The 26797-nt window shown below is 42.3% G+C and overlaps 1 protein-coding gene across 3 annotated transcripts in view; it reads right to left on the bottom strand.

Annotated features, from left to right (window-relative positions):
* The window catches only part of dock11 (dedicator of cytokinesis 11), an 80733-nt gene that overhangs the window by 45663 nt on the left and 8273 nt on the right, over positions 1-26797 (bottom strand). For all 3 annotated transcript variants that reach the window (XM_085400443.1, XM_085400442.1, XM_085400444.1), the window contains exons 3-29: positions 25959-26048; positions 25228-25310; positions 24736-24802; positions 23602-23697; positions 22432-22566; positions 21635-21818; positions 20710-20789; positions 18934-19017; positions 18613-18753; positions 17010-17282; positions 14055-14177; positions 13883-13965; positions 12775-12897; positions 12472-12548; positions 11551-11735; positions 11301-11366; positions 6522-6614; positions 3967-4090; positions 3749-3861; positions 3488-3565; positions 3318-3407; positions 2288-2409; positions 2129-2198; positions 1916-2041; positions 1556-1627; positions 999-1145; positions 353-436 (exon numbers count right to left, since the gene is read on the bottom strand). In XM_085400443.1, coding sequence (XP_085256569.1) covers positions 353-436; positions 999-1145; positions 1556-1627; positions 1916-2041; positions 2129-2198; positions 2288-2409; positions 3318-3407; positions 3488-3565; positions 3749-3861; positions 3967-4090; positions 6522-6614; positions 11301-11366; positions 11551-11735; positions 12472-12548; positions 12775-12897; positions 13883-13965; positions 14055-14177; positions 17010-17282; positions 18613-18753; positions 18934-19017; positions 20710-20789; positions 21635-21818; positions 22432-22566; positions 23602-23697; positions 24736-24802; positions 25228-25310; positions 25959-26048 — 3009 coding nt within the window. The remainder of the gene's footprint in view (positions 1-352; positions 437-998; positions 1146-1555; positions 1628-1915; positions 2042-2128; positions 2199-2287; positions 2410-3317; positions 3408-3487; positions 3566-3748; positions 3862-3966; positions 4091-6521; positions 6615-11300; positions 11367-11550; positions 11736-12471; positions 12549-12774; positions 12898-13882; positions 13966-14054; positions 14178-17009; positions 17283-18612; positions 18754-18933; positions 19018-20709; positions 20790-21634; positions 21819-22431; positions 22567-23601; positions 23698-24735; positions 24803-25227; positions 25311-25958; positions 26049-26797) is intronic.

The raw sequence follows: 26797 nt of genomic DNA, 5'->3' as shown, positions 1-26797 counted from the left end.
TTTGTCCACAGGTTTGTAAAATATTTACGTTCTTGTGTTTACAACAGATGGTTTAATACGTTTATGAAATTTTGTACGTGACAGGAAACCTCTGAGCAGGAAGCGGCTTTATTAGAACTGACTCACTGAGAAGTAATAGAACCTTTATTAGAAAACATACTACATCAGCTATAATCAATAACAGTGTGTATGATTCATAAAATTACTTTTATTAACATTTTATTGAACAAATAAATTAAATATTATTGATATGTGCTATTTATTATTGAATTATTGAAGCCTTGGGTTGTCACACATGTGCTACACCTCCACTCTGACGTTGTGAGGTTGCCCAGCTCTGTGGAACACGTACCTTGGGATCTTTAGGGCTGAAATGACACATGTAGTGGTTGACCAGGCCGAAACCGAAACCTCTGTTCATGACAGTCAGGCACCTCTGAGGAGAGAAAGCAGACACGAGAAAACAAGCTGCTGAAATTCATGCAAAACGATGGAGATCTCAGACAAAACAATGCACTATTTTGTCTGAGATCAGCATTTAAAGGCGGCGCTGTCGTGTCCTGAGGCACAGCAGTAACACATAATCTTACGGATCACAACAACACTGCTAATACAAGTTCAGGCTCGTAATACACCCTGAACTAAAATTACAGCAAACCTGTTTTGTTTTTTTAATTTTCTGTCATATATAAATTACAGTGATCCCTATTAAGGAAAGGGCCTCAAAGAGAGTACCTAAAATGGTTATCTTAGGCTTAAAGAGCTGCTTAAAGAACAAAGCCTCACCAGTTTGCCGTTGTAAACAGTCTGCTTATGAAGGGCTGCCAATCAGAAGGAGCTAAATCAGCCTGTTTAAATCAAGGGATGCCTTGAATGACTACAGCAAGGCCCAGTAAAAGGCCCTACTCTAGCAAAGTCCATGAATAAAAATAAGCAGCTGGAAATGAGCAACAGGTCTTCTTTGAGCTGGTTTCATATTTAGCCTTTGGGGTTCACACCTTGATGAAATTCGCCAGGCTCAAGTTGATGCAGCGAGCCTCCTCTGGGATTTCTGAGTGGCGGATGGTGATGTGCGGCATAATGGACAACACCAAGGACTGCAGAGCCTGGTGGAAACTCTCCGGAAAGCGCTGGGCCCGTGGCATCTAAAGAGTGGGGAGGAATAGCATGTAATGATGCATCACTTTAAAGTCAAACAGCCACCCATATTATGAAGACAGATCATTCCCAGCATATAGATAAGACTAAAAGGTTTATACTGTCTCTAACTACTTCTGTGTAGCAGCAAACAGCAGCGCAGCTCGGCCTGCTGCTGAATGTTTAGGATTTTTGGCAAAGACTCAGATGTAACACAGGCTCGCGGTATCAGAATGCCAAGTACACAATGAGTTTTCTTTGGGTGTCTGTGTTTTGTGTCATCGCATGTGGTTACGCGGACATAACAATATGTGGACTAGGTCTTATAACAACATCCAGTCCACATAAGACTTTCAGTTAAAGACTACAAACTCTTGAACTGCTCAGCGTTATTGAGCGAAAAACGCTTTTTACCAACCTTCATGCGGTTCTCCTCCTGCAGGTACTGAGCCATGGATTTTGCCATGGTTTCAAAGAAGAACCAAGAGTACTGCAGAAAAGAGCGAAAGGTTACCCATTATGCAATCTTCCTAGGAATATAATGGGAGTACATTACAAGCAGAGTGAGTCAGGGGAAACTGGAAGAGAGATAAAAGAGACATGAGAAGTGTAGTGTCCTACAAGCAGCTATATGTTGAACAAGTTTCTCTTTCGAAACTGGTGACAACTGCTGTCAGAACCCTTCGTTTCCATTCTTAGAGAGTTGCACCATCTGCTGCTTAAAGTTGGTTCTACGTGTGGACGGATGCATGAATTATCCGCGCGACTGAGTGCGCACCTTGAGCAGTTTATTGCTGGTGTTGAAATCAGCAGTTTGCTTGAGGGTGGCTGTTACAGCTGTGGCCAGCAACTCGTGAGAGGTCACTGAGTTTCCTGATGCAGGATTGTTGGTTACAAACACGTACTACGAAGAAGAGAGAGAACAGTAAAACAAAAGCACTTTAGTTTATAGACACAAGCAGAAACACAGGCAGTGTTTGCGGCAGCTTACCTTAACAAAAGAGCGCAGGTAGTGTTCCAGTCCCTCCTCGTGGCATTTGGAAACTATATGTATGATCACACTGAGGGCACAGAGCATGGAAATTCAATCTATGTCCTTTTATCAGGAGTAAAAGCAGTAAAAGTACAAAGAATTTGTTTTTTAGCTGACCGCAAAGAGTTAACGGCAATCTCGTGGGCTTCTTTGGTGGCGGCTGTGAGCACCTCAAACAGCTGCATCAGCACTGTTGGCAGGAAGGTGATGATGACATGAGTCTCCATGGCATGTAGGCACTGAGGGAAAGAGGCCAGACAAGATCACTTTTACTTCTGACTCCCAGATATTTACAAGAATCGTGATTACACGCCTCCACACAATATATATATATCGCCCTGATCTTGAAAAACTGTAGCCTATTAGATATAAAATCAGCGCTCGGCATTATTTTATCTGATAAGAAATATATGTGGAAAATCTGTCTTGATCTGTAGCTGAATCTCTGTGCTTGATGTAATGAAATTCCCTGTCAGACATTGCTGACACATTTCCTTCATATTCACAGCATAGACTGTATAAAAAAGATGGGCTTAGCCGCAGTGACATTCTGTTGGTACCACTTATGCTGCCAAAACAGCAAAACTTTGACCTGCAGCAGTTTGCCTGCTGGGTCGGACCACCCGGGCCAGCCTTCATTCCCCACACATGTTAATTGCTCCCTAAAATGTTAGTCATCCCATAAAAATGTTTTCCCAAAGGAAAACCTCTCAAAAATAAGACAAATACTTCAACTGATTTCCTCTAGCATTTAAATAGTTATGATTTTTCATACAAAATTCAGTACAAAAGAGGTTAATGTCTAAAAAGATTTCGTTTTTTGGCAATATCTTTTGTCATTGTTGCATTTGGGGTTGCCATCATCCATCCATTCATCCATCCATATCCCTTATTAACTTAATAAACTGTGTTATAAGCCTTTTATTGCTTTAATGGAGGCTGTTGTATAATAGCACTGAAAGGTATTTTGATTGTTGAATGACTGTGAAAGCTCATAAGTAGTCATAATGATGCACGCCCTACAAAAATGATCGATCTGTTAGTGCATTGCCGAATGACACATATAGTGGAAGTACTGTAAATGATCAATAACTGCACATGGACCAAAGCTAAAAAACTGACTGTGCACTGCCTCACAGCATCTTACCTTCAGGTATTTGATCAGTTCTGCTGGGTTGCCCTCTGATGCTGTTCTCATCAGCTGGCAGTGCTGGAAGAATTTGTGTAGGTGGAGGTCCTGCGGCGAAACAAAACAGGACATCAGTGTTCCTGAAAACCTTCATTTGTGCATAAAAAAGCAAAAGAACCAAATTGTACCTGAGGATATATTGTTGATGCTACGTGGGTCCTCACTTTAAACAGTGTCTTGGCGTTTTCCACCCACTTGATATCAGCCTGAGACCATTCGAAGAGAATAATAGACAAAACAGAGTCAATAAAGTATCTGCAAACTTTTCACATTCCCTCAAAACTCCAATAACCTTCAGGGCTAAAACATGAGGGGTCAACGTTCGCTTTAACATCGTGAGCATGACAGTGACAGAGCTGACCAGATCGTTTTCATGGCTACAATCTAACCTTCCTGGTGTCCTGACAAAGATATCCAGCAGGCAAAGTGGCAGCCACGGGCAACTGGAACTCCAACGACTGCATCCTCCCATCTTTAAGCAAAGGCATCCAGGAGTAGCCCACTGAAACATGCGAAAGCAGCCGAGCTTTAGAAGAAGGCATTTTAACAAGCTAAATAATGTGCTCACCAACATTTTAATAAAGCTTCATTAAGCCAAATTTCTCACCAAGTGACTCCACTCCGTCCCTCTTCTTGCTGCTGGCTTTGCTGCTGGATTCACAGCTGATGTGGTAAAAGGTGAAGAGGATATGATGTTTCTCATGCACGTGAACCGGCAGCTCGATCTTCACCTGCACACACAGAGGAGCAGGTCGCTGTTTTAATCTTCTTATGTCACCATCAGTTCAATCTTCACACATAAACAAGATTAGAGGCACTGATTCCAATAATGGATACCATATAGGTATTACATAGTACTGCCAAGGCAACATTTTAAAGGATGTGCCACATGCTGTGATTTCCTTGTTGTCTTTTTTGATGTTTTTTTGCTCAAATTAAGGGAGTTACATTAACCATAATGGCGTTAGTGTTTCTCTAAACCTGCAAAAATGTACTGACAGTGAGGATTTCCTTCAGCCTCTAAATTATTAAGAGGTAAAATTAACATAAAATCAACAAAAGGCATCTAAAAATAACCATCTTGTGTATTTTCAGCTATCTGTACTTTACTTGAGTAGCTTTTTTGGACTACTTTTCATTTTTACTCCCCACATTTTTAAACAAATATCTGTAGTTTCTATTCCTTACATTTTCATAACAGACTTGTTACTTCAGCAGTATCATCTATAGAGTTGGAAGTTAAAGTGGGCGCAGGTGAGTGCAGGTGTAAGTTGTGATAGCAGTACTTCAGAATCTAGCTTGTGCTGCAGAATAGGTCATTTTAAATGCAACGCTTCTACCAGTTCAGCGAACATCAGCAAACACACAGTGTGTTACAAGCTACAGGTCCACCTGCTGGATTTCACAGGGAGAGAAGAAAGAGAGCCAGCTTCACTCAGAGATGGAGAAGGATAAGAAAGAAAGTCAGAGTTAGGTTACATCAAGTGTAGCAGAGATGCATTTGCATTTAAGCTGATGAAGATTAGATTCATGCACTGAATTCCAACTTTATACCAACTGTGTTCTGTCTGGTATAAAGTCAGGATAAACAGTTTAGTGTCAGTGTAAGGGACGGACATCTGCCACAGTGAAACTGCTGACATCTTGTTGAATTCAGTTGTTGTTTCACTGCATCTAATTACATTTACTAAAATTTGAATTTAAATTTGAATAATATGTACTAATATTATGATATTATTATATTAATATCGGTTCAGTTACCTTTGTATGAAAGTTGTTAGTAGAACTTCAAAGAGCTACTTTCTTACTGTGAGTACATTTCAGAGCCTGTACTTTGACACTTTTACTTGAGTAAAAAAGTTGAACATCAATGAAAATGATATTTTTTAGATGGCGAAAGGCTAACAGCATTGTTTTGGAGTAAATGTCACACACTAAAGATGTCAAATCACCTTCTACAGAGAACGACACATGTACTGAAGCAGAAACTGGAGCTGTTTGGAGACGTTTGGGATGTTTTTGTAGTGTAACAGTTCTCTTTTTGAGTGTTTCTGGCATGAATTTGAACACTTTGTGCATTTTCTCTCCATGAAGAAAATGAAAGGGGTTTGCTTGTGCTTTTTTATTTATGTGTTTATCCTTAAATTAATGTTTAGAATGAAATCAAAAAAACAAACAACAGCAAAAGCATTGTTTCATCTGGGAGTTGCTGCTGTGACACTGAGACACCAGAGGGCAGCAACAACAGGGAGATGGATTTTCCCTGCAACCACACATGCTGTTTTTTATTGACAGGAAATGACACAAAAAAGTTTTGATGACATGCACAGACCCACATCGTCATAAACAGCCTCTCAATGCCATGAGTGAATATCACGGCTCTTACATTTATAACACCAGAACACGTGATTCATGCATCGTTCTGTTTTAAATTTACTCTTCTCGGTAAATTAGACAAAAGTCTAAAGACCAGACAAGATATATCCTTAAGATATAAAAGTTAACAAATTTTAGGTGTGAAAAACAAAATCAGAACCCTTTATATAATATCAGTAACTATAAATGTGTCCTACATGTTGCTTTTAAATGCACTTCACTATGGAACTAACAAGACTGACAGATTTAGAAGCACAAAGATCATCGTTGCCTTGCTGAAGCAGAAATTTTGGTTGATGTGACTGGAAGCTGAACAATGTGAAGGGAAATCCCACAGAGTGCACTTCTGTGTGTTCCTGCATGCATGTGGGTGCACACAGGGGGAGCTTAAGATCCTAATCCGTTTGATATCAAGGCCATATGGACCCCCTCTGCTCTACCGCTCTAACTGTACCTCTCTCGCTGAGCTGTATTTGTGTGTGTGTGCATGTGCATGCGTGCACTGACTGTCGGGTCAGTTTAGTGCGAGATCACAGCCCATTCCTGAGACAGATTTATGGGATTATCTCAGTGCTGCTGAGGAATGTCAGTACTAAAGACGGCCAATTAGGAAAAAAAAAAAAAAGATTTAAGGGCATAAACTAAATTTCTTTTTAAAATCAAACTCATTTCTCAGTTTTTGGAAGCACTCAACTTCCTCTAAATCTGCTAACTTGATCTAATTTAATATGAATTGAAAGGCGATGCCATAGAAGAAATAAGGTCGAGCCTGCAACATGAGCTCACCTCATCGTAGAAGTCAGGGCTCTGATTGTGGTGCAGGACGGCTGCATAGGTGCTGCTGGTGAAGAGTGAATCTCCCGGCTTGCCGTAGATGCACTGAAAGGCAAAGAGGCACATTGGTTATTGGACTCCTTTGATTTTACGGGCACAGTGATGAGTAAGCGCTCAGGAAGCTGTGGTTACTGCCATAATTTGTACAAAAGGCGAGGGAGTGAGCAAGCCTGTATGGATCATGCATTACACTTTGAATCAGCAATGATTTAAACATAGCCTGAGAGAAACTACAAAGGACGACCTAAGATCGCAAAATGTTTGGGCTCTGACTAGACAGATGCCACAGCGCAAACCTTGCACAAAACTCACGGACTTATTTTATGTGAGCAGCAGAGCCCTTCCTCCAGGACATGATGACACAAACAAGTCAATTCAATTCAATAAATGACAACAAGAGTTGTCTCGAGGGCTGCTTCATATTGTCAGGTAAAGACCCTACAACAATAGAGGGTCTTTTATTGGGTTCTCTAATAATAGAGATCCCACCCCGTTTCCATGAGCAAGCATTTGGTAACAGTGGGAAGGAAAAACTCCCCGTTAACAGGAAGAACCCTTTGGCAGGACCAGGCTAAGGTTAAGTTGACTTTTGACCTCTGATGATCACTTTTGAGGAGGAGTCAGTGCAAGAACTCTGTGGGAAAAATTAAAAAATCGCAACAAGCTCAAGCTTGACCAGGTCAGGATGTTTCTAATGAGGGGTGACAAAGGGGAGGGAAAAAATTCCAACCTCTTGTGATGGCTTCATACTGTAATTAGGATGCTAACTATTGTTGTCATCTCTAATGAGCATGAATGTGCAGTGCTAGCCAACAGGACGGACAGAGCTCCAGGAGCCAAATGCCTGAAAGCCTCCGCAGGAGACGAGCCCAGAGGATGGGAGAGGCTTCGTGAGAGAGGACAGGGTTCACAAATGCCAGAACAATCTGGAAACAAGCTGTAGGTGGAGCAGGAAAGAGGCGGGGGAAAAGATCTGAGATTCAGGAGTGCAGGTGGTGCATGGTTTGATGTGTACCTTTAGAGCCCTCACTGCAGAGGCAAAGAGGCTGATGGGAGTTACGATTGTCTGAGTCAGGATGGGGGCCGAAGGAGGTCTGGAGGAGCTGCTTCTGATATTATCTATCACAAAGGCTGGCATGTTAGCACATGAACTGTACCACACATGACTTAAAGTGTCGGCCACTGGTGCAAAAATGAGAGCACTCCAACCATGAACTCAAGGATTGAGGAGCAACTGGTCTCTCAACGATGAAATGGAAATGAATGCACTTTAAATTCCCGTCCTCTGAGAATTCCATCCTCTTCAGCCCTCACATTCCGACTCCATAAGGCTTTGAATGAATTTCCTCTCAGTCCGGCTGTGTCTTATGTAAACCCCAGGACCTTACTGAGCTTCCACTAACTCTGATTAAATCTCCCGAGAGGTGTGCCGCCTGCTCCTGTTTGTAAACAGCTTTCTGCCTCACAGTACTTTGAGCGTTGTCTGGAACGCAGTCTGACCCACGTCTGGGTCAATCTGTGTGTTTTCTAGCTGCGGTGTAATATGTCTGACTGCCCGCTGATTGAAAATTCTCAATGTTTTCGTGGTTAAACTCAGAATTTCTGTTTCTCTCCCTCAAGAAACGTGAAAAGAAAAACAATCTGCAGCGCTTTGATGACTATTTCCGACCACAAATATTTGAAATGTGTGGCCAGAGAGAAAAAGAGTGACCATTCATTATCTTCTGTTGCCAGCTATAATAACTGGTTGCTGCGAGAGCTTCCCTTCTCCTCCTGGGCCCCTCAGCTGCAATCTCAAGTCCACTTTGTAAAAAGCAATAAAAGGAAAAGTTTATCATATCTGAGGCCCCTGTCACTGATCGAATCTCTCCCAGGACATTCCACTGCAGTGTTATTGTTTCTCAAACAATAATCCGGGCTTCTGGTGCGCCTCTTCAACAATCTTCACTTTTTTTGTATTGGTCTTCCTCTATTTGTTTCCTTGTGTCCTTTTTATCGTTATGTTGACTGTAGCATTTCAAAACCTTTCCTATGTTCTTCTCTCCATTAGCTTTGCTGAGCTATGTAGAGAGCCAGGATATCACCCTAAGCCTGTCTTTTGACAAAACTATGAGACACAGATGTGAGTCACTCTCTCTTCCATACATTATTCCTTGTCTATAAACTCTCCTTTTCAAGCTCTAGAAGTAATAAGGCAAAAACAGATATTCCATATAAGACAAGAAAAATGATGTACAGAATAATGTCAAAAAAAAGCTTCAGGGTCTGTAAAACTGAAGCCGATGCATTCTTTCTGGCAGCCAGCAGAGGGGCGATTCCTGGCTGCAAAGAAGTGTATATTAGGGTGGGTTTAGATTATCGATTTTCTGATTAAAATCGATTTTAGCTTGAATAACACGATATCGATTCATTAAAATCCTGAATCGATTTTTAAATATAAATTTATTTTGCCCAAAACGACAGAATCTCAGGTTAAACCTCACAAAATTTCGACAACCACCAAACACCAAATGAGAGCAGGTACACGGATTCTGCACAACACATCAGAATCAGTGAGATGTCAGGTTTCTCACCCGACGGCACGTACGCAGAGATGCCATCGGGGCTAAAAGCCAAAAGCTCACAGATTCTGATGCGTTGGCGGGTCCGTGCTTTGTGTTTACGTCCTTTTTTTGCACTAGACTCTGAAGCTGCAGTTTTGTCTGTCTCCAAACAAAATTGACTGAACCAGCAGCAAAAGAAGATCCAAACTACGCTTCACATTTCGCTTCTCATAAACATCCTCATGAATTCCCTCTTACTTTTGCTGCTTTGCTTCCACCACGATATAATGAAACTTCCTGCACAACTCTCTCTCTCTCTCTCTCTGTACTTTAAGAACACTTTCGCATCTAAAAATCTCTGTTTTCTGCATCATTCGCTTGCTTATTACGCACCAGTCTACCGTTATGTACAGCGCTGTCGGCCACTTAATTTAACTGACTTCTGACAACAAAGCCTCATTTCTGCTGTTCACTGAAGAAAATTAAACTTCTTAAAATGATGCCAAATTGCAAAACACTTAGCTGTGCCTCTAATAAAACCTCTGTAACTCTTTAACCTCTGTAACAGGCCAGGAAAATCTCTGACATGTTTTTCTGTGTTTTGTCCTCAGCTACTTTGACATAAAGAGGCGGATGCTGTCCAAGATAAAGACAATGTTGGATAACACCTCCCACCCACTCCATGACATGCTGGTCAGTCACAGGAGCTCGTTCAGTGAGAGACTGAGATTACCGAAAAGCACCACTGAACGACACAGGAAATCATTCCTGCCTGTGGCCATCTCCCTGTACAACGCATCCACTTAACACACTGTTTGCTGCTACAACTACACATGTTTCTTTTCCAAATATTTATTTATAAGTGACTTATGTATGTATGTATGTATATATATGTATATATTGTACTATTCTTAGTTAGCGTATTGTCTGTCTTGTCTTAATGTTGGTTTAAAATGGAGCACTGTAACAAAAAATAATTTCCCCCAGGGATCAATAAAGTATTCTGATTCTGATTCTGATTCTGATTCTGATAAAGGCATCTGCTGTGATGCTCACACCTTTGATAAAGTCTCACAAGTGTCAGCTTTCTTTTTATAGACATAAAAATATGGATATGTACTGATAAATGATCAGAATTATAATATTTCTGACAGTCTGAGGCAAAATTTCCCCGATTCAAATCGAATCTGATCACATTGAATCGGAACCTTGTGAATCTGAATCAAAATAAGTGACGATACCGAGCCCTAGTGCATATAAACGTCTCTGAAAAAACGGACCTCCGTTGATCTTTGAGCTCACAAACAACTTTCCTGATGAGTTTATGGTCTCAGCCGCTAGCTTGAAATCTTATTTCATACAGCACAATGTTCATTTTGTAAACAACAGTCTCCACAAAGGTAAAAAAGATGGCAAAACAGGGTTTGAATTAGAGTGGGCCTACCTTGTAAGTAATTCACTTCAGTTTTGTTTATATACAACAACAAATCACAAGAAAAGTTGCCTCAAAGCATTCTGTATTATAAAGATGCTTCAATGAAAGAGTGAAACCCCCAACAATCAAACGACCCCCCCGTGAGTGAGCGTTTGGCAAAAGTGGGAACAAAAACTCCAGTTTAACAGGAAGAAACTTCCAGCAGAACCAGTCTCAGGGAGGGGCAGCTATCTGCCGTGACCCCAGCTGACCCTATTAGGCTTATAAATTATTAGTGTGCAGCGTCCTTTCATTCATCCACAAGATATGCAAATTACTCATCACATCCAGTTTTACAACAGCCAGGTGGCAACTGTAACAATACTCTGAGGCTTCACAGCAGCTCTTTGCTAGCAACGGCTGACGTCACAGTGGCTGCTTCTCTGTCCTATATATGGCTGCCAGCGGTGATTTAATGTTGCACTTGGTTAATGCATTTCTGACCATCTGCTATATATAACAGAAACAGTGGGAACAGCAAGGTCATATAGGTGCAGTACTTCTCAAACACACTGGACAGATTGCATGAACATGTAGCGATGAGTCCGCTCCAACCCCCAGCCACTGCTACACATCTGGTTATAAATTCATACATCAATATATCATGTCAATGATAGTCTGAAGACAATCACAGTTTATTGGTAAACCTGAAAAATGTTTGACCTTTACCATAACAGCATCTAGAAAAAGTCACATGTTGCAGTACACACTGACCTTTAGAGGAGCAGCACCTTCCTCATCAGAATCTCGGAACTGGATGCAGATGGCAATGTTTCTAGCCTGCAACGGAGGAAAGGTGACATTAGTCAGCCAAGCAGACGATCGGTAAGAACGACTGTGTCTCTGAGCTCAGTCAGTCACGCACGCTTCGTTCTCAGTATGCACCAGTAACACACAAACGGGCAATATTTAAAATGTACCAGCACCATCACCCATCACATCTTTTTCATCCTAACTCACGCACCTTAGTGAAGGTCTTCTGGTTGTCATATTTGAGCTGCAGGGGGTAGACATACAGCTGGTTCTTGTAAGTGGTGAAGGGGTAGTTGTACTTGGCTTCCTCGGGGAGGAATTCCTCGATCTCCACCGACACCCGCTCACAGCCGTCCTCGAAGGGCTTGACGGGAATGTAAGAGGACGTCACCGTGTCTGGGGCACAGAGCACACGTCGTGTCAGAGGACCAAACCTCCACTGCTGTGTCCCTGCCTCTCGTGTCATGTCAGTTAACGTCATTTCTGAGCTACAAAACAAACCCTTCACTGTGCAAACCCAGACATGAAACCTGACGCTGCCTACACGCCGTGTCACACGCTCTCTGTGGGAATCATTGCATCTGATAATACGGATGATCTAAAAATTTAACTTCTCAAAAGTTCTCAGATTTAACAAAATTTTAATTCAGGAATATTTGATTCTGTTGTTCTTCAAAGAACATGCTAACAAGGCTTTTACAAGGCAGCATCCAGCATGCTAATAGCCCAGTCTGATCGCTCTTAGTGGAAATCTGAAGGAACAGAGTGTCTGCTCCAACCTGTGCTTGTGCGATTTTTGCTTTAGCGTCCCACCCTGCGGCTGTTTCAGCAGATCTACGGAGACCGACGTACACACTGGCTTAATAGTTCAGGCTTTATGGATCAGAAAGTGGCTAAATAATCATTTATGTCTCTTATTGAACATCACTGGGATATACTAGGCTGATCAGAGGCAGTGACCACTGCCTATCTGCAGGCTACATTCATTCAGGAATGGAGATCATTTCCTCAACATCAGACCCAGACACTCGACAGACAGGTAGCTGCTTGCATCCCGCGCAGAGATGGCCAATGTAAAATCATTTAATGGAATTGTTGGGTTTTATGCAGTGAACACCACAAATCTGCTTACTTGAGAAATCAGGCGGGACACACTCGATGGTGACGTTCAGCTGTCCAGGGATGATCTGAAGTTTGCTTTTCTCTGGTCTGACAGGGAAAAGGAGATTCAGTACAAGATCAGTGTCCTTTTAAGGGTTAAGTGTGCTTTAGATGTGATGACCTCCTTAATGACAATCCTGGGTGAGTAGTACTTCCTCTTAGGCAATGGCATGTGAAATATAGACCTAAAGGCATAAGTGTACCCCTGGATGACGGTTTTGTGCCACAGTAACTAAGCGCTAGCTTAAATAGCAGAGGAGTGGTGTTGACTCACTTCCTGATGTCGGCCAGCAGCTTGATGAGGTCATCGGTCGAGATTTTGCTGCTGTCTTGGCGATAGAGAGGAGAAAACTTCCCATCCATATCCAGGCTGCCCTGAGCGTCTTTGAACACCTGCCTGCAACCACAACACACATGGTTCATTACAGTTCTCGCCTCATATGTGCAACCAAATACCAACATTTCAGTATAAAGTATAAAGTATGAAGTATAAAGGAATGTTTTGCTTTCACTGTTTAAAAACACTTGTTTTCTTCATGTGTTCTATTAAAGAGTTACTTGCTCCTGTACACAGACTCCCCTGCTTCCCTGTGTTTCCATATTTTTGTTGCTGTTGTTCTTCTTCCAGATTATAGTTTAGAACAGTTGTATGAAAGGGGCTTTTTGTCTTTGTGTGATCTCTACTGGATATTTGGATATATGTCAGCGGGTTCTAACATTTTTGAATGACGCCTGAAGTCCCTTAATCATTTTTCACACCATTTAGAAAAAGGTGTGACTTCTGTGCTGGCCTGGAGTATTTTTATAGCTCACAGCATTACCAGTTACATGTGAAAGCCTCCACTAGGCCTGGAGGCTTGGGGTGTGGATGAGGGTGGAGATGGGGGTGGGGATGAGGGTGGAGATGGGGGTGGGGCGTGAGGCTTGTAAAATCTGTCACAGATTCTAATTTCACGTCAAGACCGGACAGTTCCTGGAAGTTTTCTGTGCTGCTTTTCATTAGCTGCACTTCCAACAGCAGCTAATAAAAAGCAGAACTGTCTGCTCTTCATTATGAATGTTGAATTCCATAACTGGGATAACGTAATATAATGTTTATCAATATAATCCAGATCAAACTAGATCAGCAAGCAAGTAAATGTTCTTTTACACGAACTTTATTTAACCTCAAAGTTGAGAAATTCCTAAACTTTTGGGGTCCAAAAAGTAAATATTATCTTATTTTCTCCCTCTATGACAAATAGATGAGGCTTTACACCTAATTGTATGATGTTATTATGCTCATGCCTTTGCACATGTTCACATGAGATCACTCCGAGTTGAATCAAAACAGATTATTTACAAGATTATGAGGTTTGACTCATGAATTATTTCTGTCTTACTTGGCAGCCCAAGCAAACGGCATCCTGTACTGGCCCAAGCGTTGGCACGTCTGCTTGGCAGCTTTGAGCACCTTCTGAGCAGTCTGAGGAGACACAGGAAAGACATCATCAAGTCAACACCGGAGCGGTTTCCACCGTCTCCTCCACGAGGTCAAAATCAATGGCAGCGTACCTTAGTGATGTCAGAGGTTTTCATGTATGGCTCAGCACAGTGGGTGATGCCATTCTGTAACACCTTCTCCACACGGGCCACCAGGAAGATATCTGCATGGGGGTTAGTCACTGAAAAGATACCCTGCAAAAGAGAGGGAGAAATGAAGCAATCAAGACATGTGGTTGGGATTTGATTTGGCAGCTTTCGAGGGTCTTTTCTTAGAACGCTCTTCCGAGAAATCTGCTACTGTGAATGGAGAGGAGAGATGCCGAGTTCTATGGAGAGAAACTCTGACTACAGACGTGGCCAAAGTTTCAAATGATACGCCAACCTATCAGACTGCTCAACACGTTCTCACTCCCAAAGTCTGTTCACGGCTCTGTATGATCTCAGTGAAAACAGATATCCCTAACGTGCTCATGCCAGGAACACAGTTGTGGGCACAGAAGCTTGAACGGTTGCTGACTTCCTGTTTGGAAGGGTCATCCAATCAAGTGGTGTGTGTGAGAGAGGTAAAAGGAATTTAAAGGTGTGGAATAAAGCGCTGTATGAATGTGTGATAGTGTAAAAGTCACTCTTAAATTCATCACCTGCTTCTGTGTGAGATCGATTCAGGGGAAATGGTTGATGCTAAAGCTGTACAGGAAAACCACATGGTGCTCACACGTCTATTTAAGGGCCGATGAGATGCGTCTGCATTTAAGCTTCCAAGTTCAAGTAAAGCAAACAAAGGCGACAGTAACTACAATCAGACTAAGCTATGCTGCTCGCACTGGTATGACTAATAAAAACTTCAATAGAAATTTCTGGAAATAGAAAAAAAGCATAAGTGACAAAACTGAATGACAGTACCAAGGAAGCAGCTGATTCAGATGCAGACATAACAATCTGGACATTACTAACACTTATCTTTAAGGAGGCTAGCATGCTGCCAGTCACAGACACACACACAGAGCAGGGTTACTCTCCAGGCCATAAGCCTATCCATCCTCTGTCCTCATTCACAGCCCTTAAAACCACACACAGCTGCTTTTGCTTTCAGTTTTTGACGTTATTTGCTCCTCACCGCTCATCGTCGACCAGTTCTTACAGTGTGGTTAAAAAAAAGCTTGTAAATGCTCCATTTGGGCATTAAACTTTCCTCATAGTTCATAAACAGTGTCACATCCTTTTTGTGCAAAGATAAACCATCTCACTGCTGAAAATGCTGAAACTCAAATGGGTAAGATTTGTGACTTGCGTAATAAAGAGGGTCCAGAGGTTGTGGCGTCCTCCTGAGAGCTACTGCAGAGATGAGAGGTGAAGCCTGTGTCCTTGGAACACGCCCAATGCACCTAAATTAAACTGCGGTCTGCAGACCTATAATAGCACACTAATCACAGAGGCAGGAGCCGCTCTGTTTGTATGCATATATTTGTGTGTACATGTGTGTTCTGCTGGTGCTGCACAGATGTTTCTGGCAGAGAAGTCCAAAAATGAAACTTTTTCATGCCTGTAGCTTTAAGGCGGCCCTGCTGCTGGTTTGCTGGCTGCAGAAATCCTGCGTTTGTCACTCTCTGCCCTGATTCATCCCCTCGTCTCTGAGCTTTTTCCTGCTTTTTGCTGCGCTGTTCATCAACTCGTTTCTCCCGTCATGGAAATGGAAAGTGAGCTTGTTTTATAACCGCTGCTGGTTTATACCAGGCACCGGCCTTGTTTAGTGACTTCATCGCTGCAACGGGCCAAGCGGCAAGAGGTAAAGAACAGGCCGTGTGTGCGCCGAACTCACAGCACCTGCAAATGTTTGCAGAAGGGCCTGAGCCAAGAGTAACGCTCACACATGCACATTATTTCTCCCCAAATAAACTCTAGACTTAAAATACTGCAAAACAAAGTGACAGGACATAAAGCTTACATCCCGAGGCCTGAGCTCACATCAGGAAGCAAAGTGATTCTGAAATCACTTGCAAATGTTCGCCGAATGAGCCGAACGGGATCCTTTCACAGTTCTTTAGGTCTGGTTGGGGACCAAAGGCTGGCTTGTGACACACTCAGCATGACAGTGGAGAAATGAATGAAAAAACAAAAAAGATCATGCACTGGCCAAAACAGCTAACTCACTGCACACACAGTGTCAGCAGTCCTGACTGAGGCCAGGACTGTGCTGGGCCAGCTGCAACCAATATGGCAAAGCTGAACCTATGTGACAGAACCAGATGAGAGCTCAACAGTGTGTAGACATTTTAAAGACTAAGCATGACAGAGGGCCGCCTCCAACCATCAACTTGGCTTAGAAAAGTGCAGAAAGTGATAAAAACAATGCAAGACAAATGATTTCTATAAATTCTAGCTCATAAAACCATCATTTTCTTGCGTTTGAGTCAGTCTCTCATTACTTTTTAGTTTCTGCATGCTTCTACCTGCTCTGTCGAAGGAGAGAGTTACTCAAAGACACGTTTTCCCTCTTCTCGTAAGAACGATCGACTCTTCGTGTTTCAACATGTTAGTTTTTTAGGGTTTTTTCAGCTTTCAGGGTTTTTTCATATATTTCCTGTTATGGATTTCACATAATGACATCGCCATCTTTATAAATAAGGACAGCAGCTTAAGTTCAGATTGTTTTACTCTTCGATCTGTGTGATGTCCTACGGTCATTAGGGAAGCCCCACCCAAATAAATTAACACTCATTTTCAGTGTATTCTATATATAAGCTAACTGACCATAGGTCACGTAAAACCAGAAGCAGAGTTCAGTCTCAGTTTCACATCAACTAAACCTGTAACGCAGCAGGATGACAAACATGCTGGATCTCTTTTTAATAATCCAGCTCCAGCACCAAAGTTTTGCAAAGAGCACAAAATATTTTGTTTTCCACACAGCAAGATCTGTATGACCCAGTGTGACTCAGCTTTCACACCCAGGTCTGACTGTGTGACTCAGCTGCAGTCACTTTCTCTATCAGACACCTGTCTACATGCTATTATAGTTCCTACCTGAGTGGGGAAGCACAGCAGAGCCTCTGACACCCTCTGAAGCAGCGGCAGGCCGTTTCCTTTCCCTGAGTCTCCGTTCACGAGGACTCCTCCCTGTCCCCCGTCCTTCACTCCACCACCACCGTCCGAGTCAGATGAAGGAGATGCTTGAGCGGAGGTGTCGGTGAGCATCTCCCTGACAGATGGTGGATTGAGCTCAACGTGGAAGTCGGCCGAGATTTTGCAGCTCTTGGAGACATCGAAGAGAGCGAGGCTGATGAAGAACGGTTCCACCTGCGAGTCAGAGGGACGGTTACAGGCTGCAGTCCAGCACGTACCTTTATTACTTTACAACATTTCACTTTAGGACAAAATCTCAGAAATCAGGTCATATGACTCTTTAGTTTTAGCATGAATTAAGCAATAATGCACACTCTTCCCACCAGTAATGCAGCCTGCTAACATCAGCTAGCAACCTTTTGCCCAAATATGGTCACTTCTGGGTCCAACCAACATGCAAAGTTTTACTAAATACAACATGAGAGTCGTATGTGTGAGCTCAAGAATATATTTATAATTATTATAATAGGATTCAATGGACAGGTTTAATCTGTTTAATCTGAAATAATCAAAATTCTAGATTCAGACAAAATATTTATGGATAAATGTCTAAAAATATTTGTATTCTCTCAGTGTGTCATCCTCAAGCACAAGCAAAAAGTTTTCTATTTTGGAAACCTGCAATTCCTGCACGATGGACAAAAATCGCTCCATCCAGTGAACTTTAAAGCTGTCTGAGACCGCCGAGGGAAAGAAGGGATGGAAGAAGAGGAGGGAACGAGAGCGTGTGCTGCTTCCAAACCACAAATGAGTCAGATGATTTCTCCTGCCAGCCTTTCTAATGCATCAGCAAGCAGGAAAAGGAGGAGGGGGAGAAGTTGGTCTAGCTCTGTGTTTTATATCTAAAGCGATCTAAAGCCCTGACAAAGGCCGAGCTCACATATGCTCAAAAATGCTACCTCACGCTACTGAAAGCTCCTCATCCGGCACACATTAAACATTTCTGCATGACCCTCCATGCCTCAGGCTTAAATAAAGAAAGATTTGTTTTAGTGCTAATGCAACAATATTGAGTTGCGTTATCCTAGTTTGGCTACTTCCGTTGCTTCCAGCCAGACTGACATGAATTATGAAGGTGTATTATGTGGGGCAGCACTACAGAGGGAGAGGCTGGCGGAAAATCTGCAGTGTGAAGAGGAAAGCTATGTACTGCAGTTAAGAAATGTATCCTCAGGTTCAGGATGTAATTCACTGTCAAAGCCATAGATTTCAACCTGGCGACATACCTTTAGAAGGAGTAGTGATGTACTCTGTTGAACATAAGTCTTAATCTATAACGAGCCATTATGCTACCTCACAGTCTCAGCACGAAGAGATAATACCTGGTTTCAACTCTCTTCAGCTCTTGATGCTTTAAAGAGCAGGTAGATGGAGCGACTGTGCTCAAAGCCATCCTATTTAAAACTGCGGCCATGATTCATCTTTTTTTACCTGTTTAATGTAACAGTAGCACAAGTAGCAAACCACAGAACAGCTGTGTTGTGGAACAAAGGTGATGACATACATTGGTAAGGACACCGTCGCCCTTCTCATTCACGCAGCCCTGCAGACTGAAGGTGAGGTCGTGGCAGCTGACCACTATACGTCGACCAAAACGCTCCTCGAAGGGCTTCACGTCTGGCTCGATCCCAGAGAAGTCCAGCCTCTGGATATCAGGGAGGAGGAGAGTGAGAAAGCAGGAGAGGGGAGAGAGTGATCCCGCGGAGAGGAGGGAGGATGAGCGTGAGGAGTTGGAAGGGGGAGGAGAGATCAAACAGGGTGAATCAATAGTGAAATAAATAAATCATAGGAAAGCTAAGCATTTTAAAGGAATAACCTTTTGTACCTGTGTCTCAGGATCCAGAGAGGAGAGCTTCAGCCTGCCTTCGTTCCTGTTCATCTTACTGAGCTGGTCTGTCTCCCTGGTGTACTGCAGACAGACAGCAGCGATGTAAGCGAGCTAAAAATCCATCAGGTGTTTCTTTCTTCTCTTTTTTTAACTGCAGAATTTTTTCCCCCATGAATTTATTTATCTATACAAACAAATGGTGTAAATTTGAAAACCTACATCGCCTCGTTCTCGAGGTATCGAGTTCACAAAGTTGCGCTGGAGTGATGACAACAATACCCCAATCACCCTTTCAGGCTGAGGGATAAACCACACAACAAAACAACATGAAGAAACTGTTTCCACAACAAACAGCATTCCCATCTGTTTCTGTTCGATCCACATCCCCGCCAAAACTCTAAATTAAAATATTCAATGCCTTCATGGGCCCTGGCCTCCTCAGGACTCCCCGAGTTAGAGTTATCATAACGAACTGCTTAACACTTGAAGCAGACATAAACAGGAAGTTATCAACTGATGATATGTTTTAGAGATAAAAGACAAAGTCTGGCTTTTTTTTTTTACATAAATATCCAAAATATGTATATTACTCTCACATTTTAAGAAAAAAATCTGTAACTATCTCTGATACCTTTTGTGAACTCTTCTAACACATTAAACAGTAGCACTTCAGCCGCTGCGTTCCTTCTCTTTTATTTGCACACTTTATTGCAACAGATTTTTATAGCTTATTTGCATGGACTTCATTTATGAATGAGGCAGGAACTGCAGGTAGAAGAGCAGCCCTTACTGTAATGGTCTGGTACAGTGTACTCAGTGAGCTGCTTGTAAACTTACACAAACAGAAAAAGACAGGAAGGTTGATATGTAGTCAAGGGACAAAAGGGGGAAAACAAAGGGCGTCCAATGGAGCACAATCAAAGCCTCAGGTTTAGGTAAGAGCCCTCAGAGTCCATTTCTCTCCCCTCTCTTCCTCGTGTTCGCGCCTCTGTTCTCACTGTCTGCTCAGCCTGCAGACAAACTCGACCTTGTTTTTACGTGCACAGAGAAAAGCTTTGCTGCAGTGGCCCAAAGCAAACAGAGTGGAACAGCAGCAACAGAGGGCTTTGTTGCTGCTGTGTAGTTTGGGGTTTATAGACACATCAGAGCGGCTCTGTCTGAGCACCACAAATAAAAGAGATGCTGAACTTGTTCTGCTTCCGATTCATTTTTTAGATAATGTCTCATTAAAATCATCTCATATGCTTTCTTATTATGTCATTTACTAAAGCGCCACAGTGTGATTTAACAAACCACTGATCTGTATTCAGGATTATGCATCTGTAGCTGTAGCCCACAGGTGGCTGTGAGTCAGACTGTTCTCCTTTGATTTTTGCAGATATCTGCAGCATCACAAAGAACACATGCAAAAACGAGATGTACATTTAGTTGAATTTAATGCCTTAAAGTTTGCACACTTCTTTTTTTGTTGTTGTTTTATGTTATGCTAAAGGTTGATAGGGTGACAAACCCCCTTTAGTTTCTAATGGAGGACTTCACCCTTATATTTTAACACATGCACGGCTGTTTGCAGAGAGCAGCTCTGTGTAGAATTTGCTGATGGTTACTGAAAAGACCCGTCTGGGTCTGTGTTCATAAATTAGCGCGGTGTTAATAGCCACAGAACTTTCCACTCCCTTCAGCACATTTCTGCAGCTTCACACTAATTTGACCCACTTGGTAAGTCTGGCCCAACTAACGCAGCTTCATTAATCATCTATCATTCCTTCATACCTTGATGAGTTCAGTGTGCAAGCTCCTCCCCGAGTTCTCCAGCATGCTCTCGCCTTTACCTTGGCTGGCCGTGTCATCATCTGAGAGGAAAAGGACAATAACCAGACATCAGTACATGTAATCCACATGAATGCCTGTTCACCAAGAACCATGCACACTACAAGTCCCTATAAAGCTTCCCTCCCTTAATGCTAATACTTCTTTTGTTCTCCTCTTATCTAGTTTCCTCAGTTTTCTTTCTTTCCACACCATTCAGTAATATCAGAATCAGAATACTTTATTAATCCCTAAGGAAATTATATTATGCCAAGTTTTTGGCTAATAGCTCTTGATATCATCTTGGTTCAAAACTAGTATTTTATGCCTGTCATCGTGTTATCTTTGGCACTTCTCGTAGATTTAACAAAACAAATGGGAATACATTTGTTGTTTTTGCAACAAAGTGCCTAAAGATACAATTTTAAAATGTTTATTTCCCTCTGTCTGCTCTATGTAGACACATTTACTTATCCTAAGTGTCTTTTTTATGGTTGATCGATTCAGGATTGAGTCCAAGAAAGACTTTGAAGGACCTTCAGAAAGTCTTGAGAACCATTATTCAAGTCCACTTGAATAGAAGTGAGCGGTGGCTCAAGGTTGTTGCACTGTCCTGTATACACAAACTCCATTGTTCCTCAGTTAGCTGATATACTAGCATGTTATTGTCTCAGGGGCTACAGGTGAAGGAGTCCGCCTGCTAATTGCATATGTGTGACTGTAACGTGGAAACCAATGGAAAAAAACATGATAGGCCCGTGGTTAGAATCAGTGTTTAAAGTAAACTGACTATGAAACTATAGAAACCTTTAAATAAGACTATAAGTACTATGTTGACTGAAAGATAATGTGGACATGTAACTGCTCAAAGTTTGGTAGAACAGCTCACCAAGGACACAGTCCAGCGACTCAGCACCGTTCCTCCTGTCCTGGCCAGCCTCTGTGCTGCTCTGCAGAGCCTGTTTCAGTGTGGCCACCCATTCCTCCATCTCTGCCTCACTGTCTGCAGCCAGGAAGTGGCTATAGCGGTCTTGCATCTTAAGCTCAAAGCCATTCCGCCGCATCTTGGGACTCTGAGGAAGAAACATCATATTTGACTGATTTTTGACTAACAGGTGGAAACTGATGAGAATTACAGGATCTTTGGTACAACTAAATAAGCCGTTAAAAGCACAGCGTAGGGAATCAAATGTAATCAGAAGAATCTCAACTTAAATTCAGAAACAAACTGAGAGTCAATGCTAAAACCTGATTTCCATGCTAAACTCAAGCTTCCTCATTAAATCCATGAGCCAGAATGAACTCCCTCACTCCCTCCATTCATATTCTGAGCGTGCTCATTAAACTGAAAGCTGTCAGCTCTGCCTGAGGAGCAATCAAGGTACTAGGCTGTTCCATGAGCCAGCAACAGCTCTTCATAATCTGCTAGAAGCTGATGTTTCTGCCCAAGTCACTGGAATGCAGCAGATCTGCCCAATTAAAGCAGCCAAAAGCCCCCAAGGGAAAGTAAGACACAGAAACACGCTGAATTTCACGAGGGTGGGAGCTCGTGCCAAGTTCTGAAACCTCGCAGAGAGCGCACGAGGGAAATAAACACAGTGAGTTTAATTAAGCACACCAACATGGTCACAACAGAGAAAACAGCTTTATCCACTGCTGCTGGGATCCTAATTGTACTGAGTCTACCTGGATGACATCTATACAGGAGTCCAGGTAGATGGATCCTTTGGTTTCCTTGCAGTTTTTCTCATCCTTATAAGAGTTGAGGATGTAGGAGCCATCGGGGAGCTGAGACAAGTAGAAGTACCTCCTCTTGAACACCTGCAATCCAGAGCACATCTCATATGACTCATCTGACAACTCATGACAGCAGAAATATGACACTATGACATGTGACTTCAAGCTCATGTGCTGCCTTCCTAATGTAGTTAAAATTCCAGAATGAGGGCAAATACACTGGATACTGCAAGTTATACAGCTGTGTCTTTCAGCAACAGCCTTTTGTTGTTACTGTCCCAACTTTGGAGATGAGTTGCTGTTATCAAATTCCAAATTAGCAAATATTATTCTTAAAATGGTACAGTTTATCAGTTCCAACAGTTTATATACTTTCACTATCTGAGACCATATCCTCATTTAGGTTAGACAGCATTTCTAGTAGATAATGGCAGACAGCTTGTACACAAATTAAGGATGCGGTTTGGGGAAAGCCTCAGAGTATTTCTCATGTATTAATGAGAAGTGAATGAATTGAAAAAGAGAGGGAGGGGCACGAAAAAGAGAACAAACAGGGGTTGTATGTAGAGAGAGAACTGGAAGGGGCATGCATTGAAGCGTGGTCCCAGTCCTTAAATTCATATAAATTATCTCCAACTCTGCGTTCCTTTGTTCATAAATGACAGATTCATGTGCAAATCATTACAGTCTGTTTTTATTTACATTTTACATACCACCCCAACATTTTCAGAGTTGGGTTTGTATGTTTCTCATGGCGCTACGTCTCATATGTTGCATGCTGAACTTATTTGCACGATCCTGGACATTCAAAACATTCTCAGTTCAATTCAGTTTAACTTTATCCATATAGCACTGGTTCACAGTAGCAGCAATTTCACTGGGAAAGTAAAATGATGTGGGCTGATTATTCAGGACTGTGAAAGTGAGGGTTTATGCTGGGTGGGACGGTGTTACAGGATAAAGTCACGTACATCGATGCAGCTTTAACGGTGTATCATTTTTCCAGCATTACAAATTGCAGCTGCAGCTACGCTCCTATTCTGACCTCTACATGTTTGTGTTGTTTCACTTGTTGCTGTTATGCTGTGATAACAGACAGGAGGTCTGGTGCTGACTCACCCTCATGGAGACAGACAGGCTGCTATTGATGTTGGCTTTCTGAAGCCAGCCCTGCTTCAAGATGCCTCCCCTCTGGGAGCACAGCGATGCCGAGTCCTGACACACAAACACAAACACTTGGCAATCAGCAAAGACGGATTTCATTACTGCGGTCAACTCACGTTAATATCGTTGTTTGTAGTATTTTCTGCCATGAAGAAACAATTATTTTTTCCTGTGGTTGTGAGAACTGTTTGTTAATTAGAGCAGAGCTGTATTAACTTTGTCAGTGAGAAAGCATGAACATAAATCAGTGTATGGGGAGAATTTCTTTGGGATCCCATGAAGCAGTTCATCATAATTCAGGCTTTGTCCTGTCAGTGTAACATCTCCATCTCAACCAGTAAATATCATGGGACTGTTCATCACCACCACAGAAAACAAATCTGTTAATGATCACGTTCATACACACAAACGCACACACACATAATGGTAATGCATCGGGCCACTCGAAGGAATACAACATGCAGAAATCATAACACAGAGCAAGAAGGGTTCTTGTACCTTCTCTGACACACAGCTCTCGTTGTCCTCCTGACAGCTGCGACTCAAGTCTATACCTGCTATTATCATCTACTGACTGAGTGCTATTAACCCATAAACTGGCAGGTCTGTAAAAAGGTGCTACTATTCTTATCATCTTATCAAAACATGGATGCACAAAGATGCAGAGATAAAATAACAGAAGCCTGAGCTACCCTCCCTGTGCAGCCAGCAGAGCAGCAGCATTTACTTGCCTTCAGTTAAATTTCCTCTGTCTAAGTTTATCTGCATCCGGCCTGAGGGTAGCAGGGGGAGGAGGGTTGATGAGAGCTATTTATAGAAACTATAAGGGTTCTGGTTTCACTGGCCTGCAGTCAGTCTAAGAAGGGGTCGAACGACAAGCCGGAACATGCAAGACACGGGTAATACCTGCTTCGCTGAGCAGAAGGCTTTGAAATTCTAAGCAAGATTTATAGAAGAGCACTAAAAGCTGTGCACGTGCACGCGACACAATGTGTCCATAAAGGGCCCAGTGAGTCAATAGCCTATCATTCCTCCTCCCTGTAGGGAACGACGTCTGTGATCTAACCACGCTCAGGCCGCTCTACTCACCTCGTCTTTGGCGTCTTCATCGATTTCAAACACATGAGCTGGCAGTTTGTCCGTCTTCAGGCCTTTGCTTTAAAAACACAAAACAGAGGGTGAATGGATGAAGCTGGCCTTCTCCCCCTCTGCTGACAGCTACGTCACATATCTGGGTTCTTTATGTCTTTCTTGTTTGTAACGCTAGATCAGATTACAGCCTCCTTCATGTATTTTTTATGTTCAAAAATACTTCTCAAAATTCATGGTTGCAGTGATAAAGTCATTTCCTCAGTAAGATTTATCACCATGGAAATAAATTCTTTACATCTGGACTGCACCTGCTGTGTGGAGGAACATCTGGCTGAACATCAGAGCTGCACTAACACATTGATCCAGCTGAGGAAATCCGCTGCATGTTACACATCTGGCTGTTTTACCTTATTTTAGCCTGTATGTTTTCCCATATATCCAAACTACATTTTCAGTTTATTCCACTCATTTCTGTCTCATGTTCCTTACCTCGGCAACATGCGGAAGTCTCCAGAATAAGCCTCGTATTTGTAGTTGATTACGTGCCAGTCAGTGTTGTACATCTTAATGCACTGCAGAACACAGAGAGCTGGATTAGCAGTGGATACGTTCAAATGGAAAAAGCGAGCCATACCAGCAAGCAGACCTTTTTTTAATGACTGTAAATCACGGAGGAGGATTTTGGGGTGACGAATCAACTTCGATCATTTTTCATGAACTCAAAATACAAGTCTGCAAAGCATCAGATACTTTTAAGTGGACTTTTTGTGTTTTTAATTCAGCATAGAACTGCAAGCAAAAAGTCTCCTGCAAGTCATCTGAATGGATCTTTGTTCAATAAATGCTGAGCAAGCCCAGGGTCTGTTTTAACTGCCCCTATGACAGTTGTTTCCGTGCTACATCGCAGTCATGACGGCTGGCAGATGAACACAGATTTAAAGCCTGGTAGAGCAGCAGTGTATGACTGCATCGTGCCAGAGAAGTCTGTTTTTCATTGCTAATACAATATTTCATCAGCGTAGCTCGTGTTTACGACTGGACGGTGAGTACTCCCGTTTCTTTATGAGCTCCCAAGGAACACGTCAGGGTCAGTATCATGCAGGCTGGTGTGAAATCATCAAGACACAGCCTGTTTTGTTGATCATTTTTACTCGTATTCTTTACTGAGCAGACTGTATTTAATGACTATATGATAATATAATGCAAAATAACTGTGGTACCTCTTTGGCAAACAGACTCCTAGCCTCCCGCTCGGCATTCTGGGGCACAGAGGGAACAACGGTCCTCCTCTGCCGGGAGATCTGAGACTCCTGTACGCATGCAAACACAAAATGAGCCACATGTGGATTCACATGCATGGTGCATGATGGAGATATTTCTCATAACATCAAACACGGGAAAAGAGAATGAGAGAAAACAGAAGACAAATATACAAAGAAACAAATTCTCTCAGTACGAAAGGGGAAGAGTCGACACAAACAGATGCACCACTAGAACAAAACCACATGTGTCTGAAGCAACAGCAATAAATACCTGACTGGACCGTATGTGAGAGCTGGACTCAGCCGTGAATAACTGGGCCTAGTGTTTTGAGGATGTTCAGTGATTAATGATGGGAAAACGTCCTTTGGAAAGTAATAGTTCACAGCTCTTTGACTCGGACAGACTGAAAAAGCAGCTGATTTTGGCTGTTTACTGTGGAAATTTCAGCGCAGGTGCTTTGAGCGTAACATATTTGTAAAAGATCCATAAATCACAGGCCGTAGACGGAGCCAAAGACAGAGGCAACATATGTGACGGGTTAAGCCCTGCACTAGTTTATATTGCAAATGAGCACTTCCTTTAACTTTAACCTTCTGGGAGAATACTAGTGTAACTCTTGAAATAACAGGAATGACTTGAGATTCAAAAAATTTACTTTAAAAAGTAACTATGTTCAAATCGTTACTTTTTAAAGTGTTACAATGGTAATTAATGTCATATAGTCCTTGGATTTTTGCTATTTTAACGGTGTAACGTGGTTTTGGGGCCCAAAACAGGGTTCAAGTTTAGCTAGCAA

Source organism: Rhamphochromis longiceps, linkage group LG3 (assembly GCF_057381845.1).
Source record: "Rhamphochromis longiceps isolate RC_006_pf linkage group LG3, R_longiceps_female_GT1.1, whole genome shotgun sequence".
NCBI classification, from domain to species: Eukaryota; Metazoa; Chordata; class Actinopteri; order Cichliformes; family Cichlidae; genus Rhamphochromis; species Rhamphochromis longiceps.
This window is presented reverse-complemented; position numbering and strand designations above follow the sequence as displayed.